We start from the raw sequence: 3295 nt of genomic DNA, 5'->3' as shown, positions 1-3295 counted from the left end.
GGGGTTTAGTTTGGTAGGTAAGCTTTGGGAATAGTGTCAGGTCGTCAGAAGAGGGCATCGGCAGGTGATCTGGCATGGGAGACAACTCAAGCTTCAGGCTAACCCTAGAGACTGGTGGTGCTGGACGGGCTGCCACTTCTCCGACCCGGCTCGATCCCTGACTGCTTCTGGGTTTTCCAGGAGAGCGTCGGGCCGGCGGGCCACCCCTCAGAGCCTGCGTCTTTGGGCCGAGAACTCTTGTTTTCATGCCAGAACCGTCGTAAAATGGGAGGCCTCGGTCTCTTGGCCTTGAAGGGAAGCTCACACAGATTGGCGTGCGTTTCCTGTCTCCTTAACTAGTCATCTCCGGCTCCCAATTTTTAAATGTTTGGTGATGAGAACAGAGAGGGCAGAATGAGGCCGATGTTGGTGGGAGTCAGTGTCATTTTATCGGGTGATGCATTTGAGTTTCGGTGTTGGAGGAGAGTATTGAAAGTAACCTGGACTGCCAAAAGAAGAAACAGATCGGTGTTGGAAGAATGGTTCTTAAAAGTCAGGATTGCTAGACTTCCATCTCATTGCTTCGGACATATTATCAGGAGGGACCAGTCCCTGGAGAAGAATATCATATTTGGTAAAGTGGAGGGTCGGAGAAAAAGAGGAAGACCCCCCAGCGAGATGGATGGGCACAGTTGGCACACCAGTGGGTTCAAAAGATAGCAGTGATTTTGAGGTTAGCCCTGGATTGGGCAGTGTTTAATTCTGTTATGCATAGTCGCTGTGAGTCAGTACCAACTCGATGGCACCTAATAGCAACTCTTTACCAGTTTGAGTTTTGTGACAAGTAGTCAAGCTTTTAAAAAAAATTTTTTTTCTGCAATGTTTCTGGAAATTAAGGGAAGGGTGTGCTTCCCTAAAGTGAAGTTCAGAATTGACTGGCATTGGGCAGGATTGACAGTTGTGTGGAGCAATGCTTAATAGAAGTTTTGGTCTTGGACTGAAAAAATAAACAAATTAAAAGTAAGTGTAAAATAAAAACCTCTTCAATACAATGTGACGATTTTATCTTTTGAATATGATTTTTAAATGTCGGGTTGTATTTTATATGCTTTTGTTTTTCCTCATTCCATTTCCCCAATGATTTGATTTTCATTGTGGTTTATAAAGTATCAGTCTAACATATTGAAAGACCCAAAAAGTGGTCATTTACTCTCTGGTGGTATAAGAAATACTGGATTTTACAAAGTAACTCACTCTTGGCATTAAAGCCTTACTTTTGTTACATAGTTTGGTAGATGTCAAAGGTATAGTTAAAACGTCCACGTTTTAGTTGTAACAATAACATTCTGTTTTCTTAAAGGGTTTTGTTAAAGTTGTCAAGAACAAGGCCTACTTCAAGAGATATCAAGTGAAATTTAGAAGACGACGAGGTATAGTTGATTTTTCAGAACATTTATAATGTACATAAAAGAATCTACTTTTTTTGCACTGGAGTTGCCTTTCTTAACTTAGCTTTTTTTGCTTTTCAGAGGGCAAAACCGATTACTATGCTCGAAAACGCTTGGTAATTCAGGATAAAAATAAATACAACACACCCAAATACAGGATGATTGTTCGTGTAACCAACAGAGATATCATTTGCCAGGTAAATTGTGTTCTCTATATAACAACGGGTGGTTAGTGCTATGAGTGCTGGCATGGCATTGCGGGTTAATGTGCTGGACTGCAGTTGATTTTGAACCACAAGATTGGTGATTCAAGCTCACTATCCATTCCTTGGAAATCCTATACACGGTTGCTATGGGTCTAAACTGACTCGAAGGCACTTAACTTATGTCCAAAGTTTGTGAGATGACGTTTTGCCATTCTCTCAAGAACAACTTAAAGTCCCATTTAACCCTCACAACTATCTTCCTATTTACCTCTTTCAATAGCATGTTATCTATTTGGACAAGTCCCTGGAAAAAGGACATCATGCTCCACTGAGGGTCTTAGCAAAAAAGGAAGACACTCAGTGACATGAATTGTGAAATGATCATGAAGAATGTGCAGGACTGGGCAGAACTTTCGTTGTGTTGGACATAGTTAATATGAGTGGGATTGACCTGACGGCATTTAGCAACAGGTTGTTTATTCCTGCTTATTTGTTACAACACTCAGTAGCACTTAACATTATTTGAAATACAGTTTTATGTATGCAAATGGACCTCCATTTGCTGGTTTGTTCCTGGAAGCTAGTTTTCTGGGATTTTGCAAATAATTTTTTTGATAGTTTAATTTGCTTGCTCAGTTTTCTTTGCAGAGTGACAGGCATACCTGTTTTCTTGGCATACTAATTTTATGGGATGTCTTCATATGCAAATCTGATAACTAAACATTAAAACCCTAAAAACTTGTTGCTGCCTAGTTCTGACTCAGTGACCCTAGTAGAACTAACTGTCCGAATGGTTTCCAACACTTAATTTTTACAGAAGCAGATAGCCACATCTTCTGTGAAGCAGTGGGTAGGTTCAAACCATTAACCTTTTGGTTAGCTGCCAAGTACTTAAACACTGCACCACCAAGTTTCCTTAGCTAAACATTGTCATTAAGTGCCCTTGAGTTGGTTCTAACCCATAGCAACCCCTTATGGGGTTTCCAAGTAGCGACTGGTGAGCTTTAACTGCTGACCTTGCAGATCAAACTGACTTTGCAGTGCAGCACATTAACCTGCAGTGCCACACCAGGACACCTAACTAAACATTTTTGTTGTTTAGTGCTGTTGAGTTGGTTCCAACCCCTAGCGACCCTGTATAGGGTTTCCGAGGAGTGACTGGTGAGCTTGAACCCCTAACTTTGTCGTTCAGATGACTTTACAGTCCAGCACATTAACCCACAGCACCACATAAGAACTCCAACTAAACATTTGTTTTTAAGTGCCATCGAGTCGTTTCCAACCCATAGCAACCCTGTATATGGTTTCCGAGGAGCAGCTGGTGAGTTTGAACCACTAACCTTGTGGTTCAAACTGACTTTGCAGACTAGCTCATTAACCCACAGTGCCACACCAAGACCTTGAAATTGTGTTGGATATAGTTATACTTTATACTTCATTTAAAAGTGTGTTAGAAATAATTGGGAATTCCTTTAAGTATTAAAAGTCTATGTCAATCTTTTAGAGGGTAAATCTGAAATCATGAGAGCAAAGATCATTTCCTAATCCTGCTTTTTTCTCCTGCTGTAGATTGCTTATGCCCGTATAGAAGGAGATATGATTGTCTGTGCAGCATATGCTCACGAACTCCCGAAGTATGGTGTGAAAGTTGGCCTTACAAAT

General features: G+C 41.0%; 1 protein-coding gene across 1 annotated transcript in view; it reads left to right on the top strand.

The window, feature by feature from the left end:
- Positions 1-402: 402 nt before the first annotated feature.
- Positions 403-3295, top strand: part of RPL5 (ribosomal protein L5) — a 7493-nt gene continuing 4600 nt past the window's right edge. The window contains exons 1-4 of the mRNA XM_006831050.1: positions 403-408; positions 1340-1409; positions 1509-1624; positions 3203-3289. Coding sequence (XP_006831113.1) covers positions 403-408; positions 1340-1409; positions 1509-1624; positions 3203-3289 — 279 coding nt within the window. The remainder of the gene's footprint in view (positions 409-1339; positions 1410-1508; positions 1625-3202; positions 3290-3295) is intronic.

Source organism: Chrysochloris asiatica, unplaced genomic scaffold (genome assembly GCF_000296735.1).
Source record: "Chrysochloris asiatica unplaced genomic scaffold, ChrAsi1.0 scaffold00002, whole genome shotgun sequence".
Classification (NCBI taxonomy): domain Eukaryota; kingdom Metazoa; phylum Chordata; class Mammalia; order Afrosoricida; family Chrysochloridae; genus Chrysochloris; species Chrysochloris asiatica.
The sequence above is the reverse complement of the archived record's forward strand: the minus strand, read 5'-3'. Positions and strand labels throughout refer to the sequence as shown.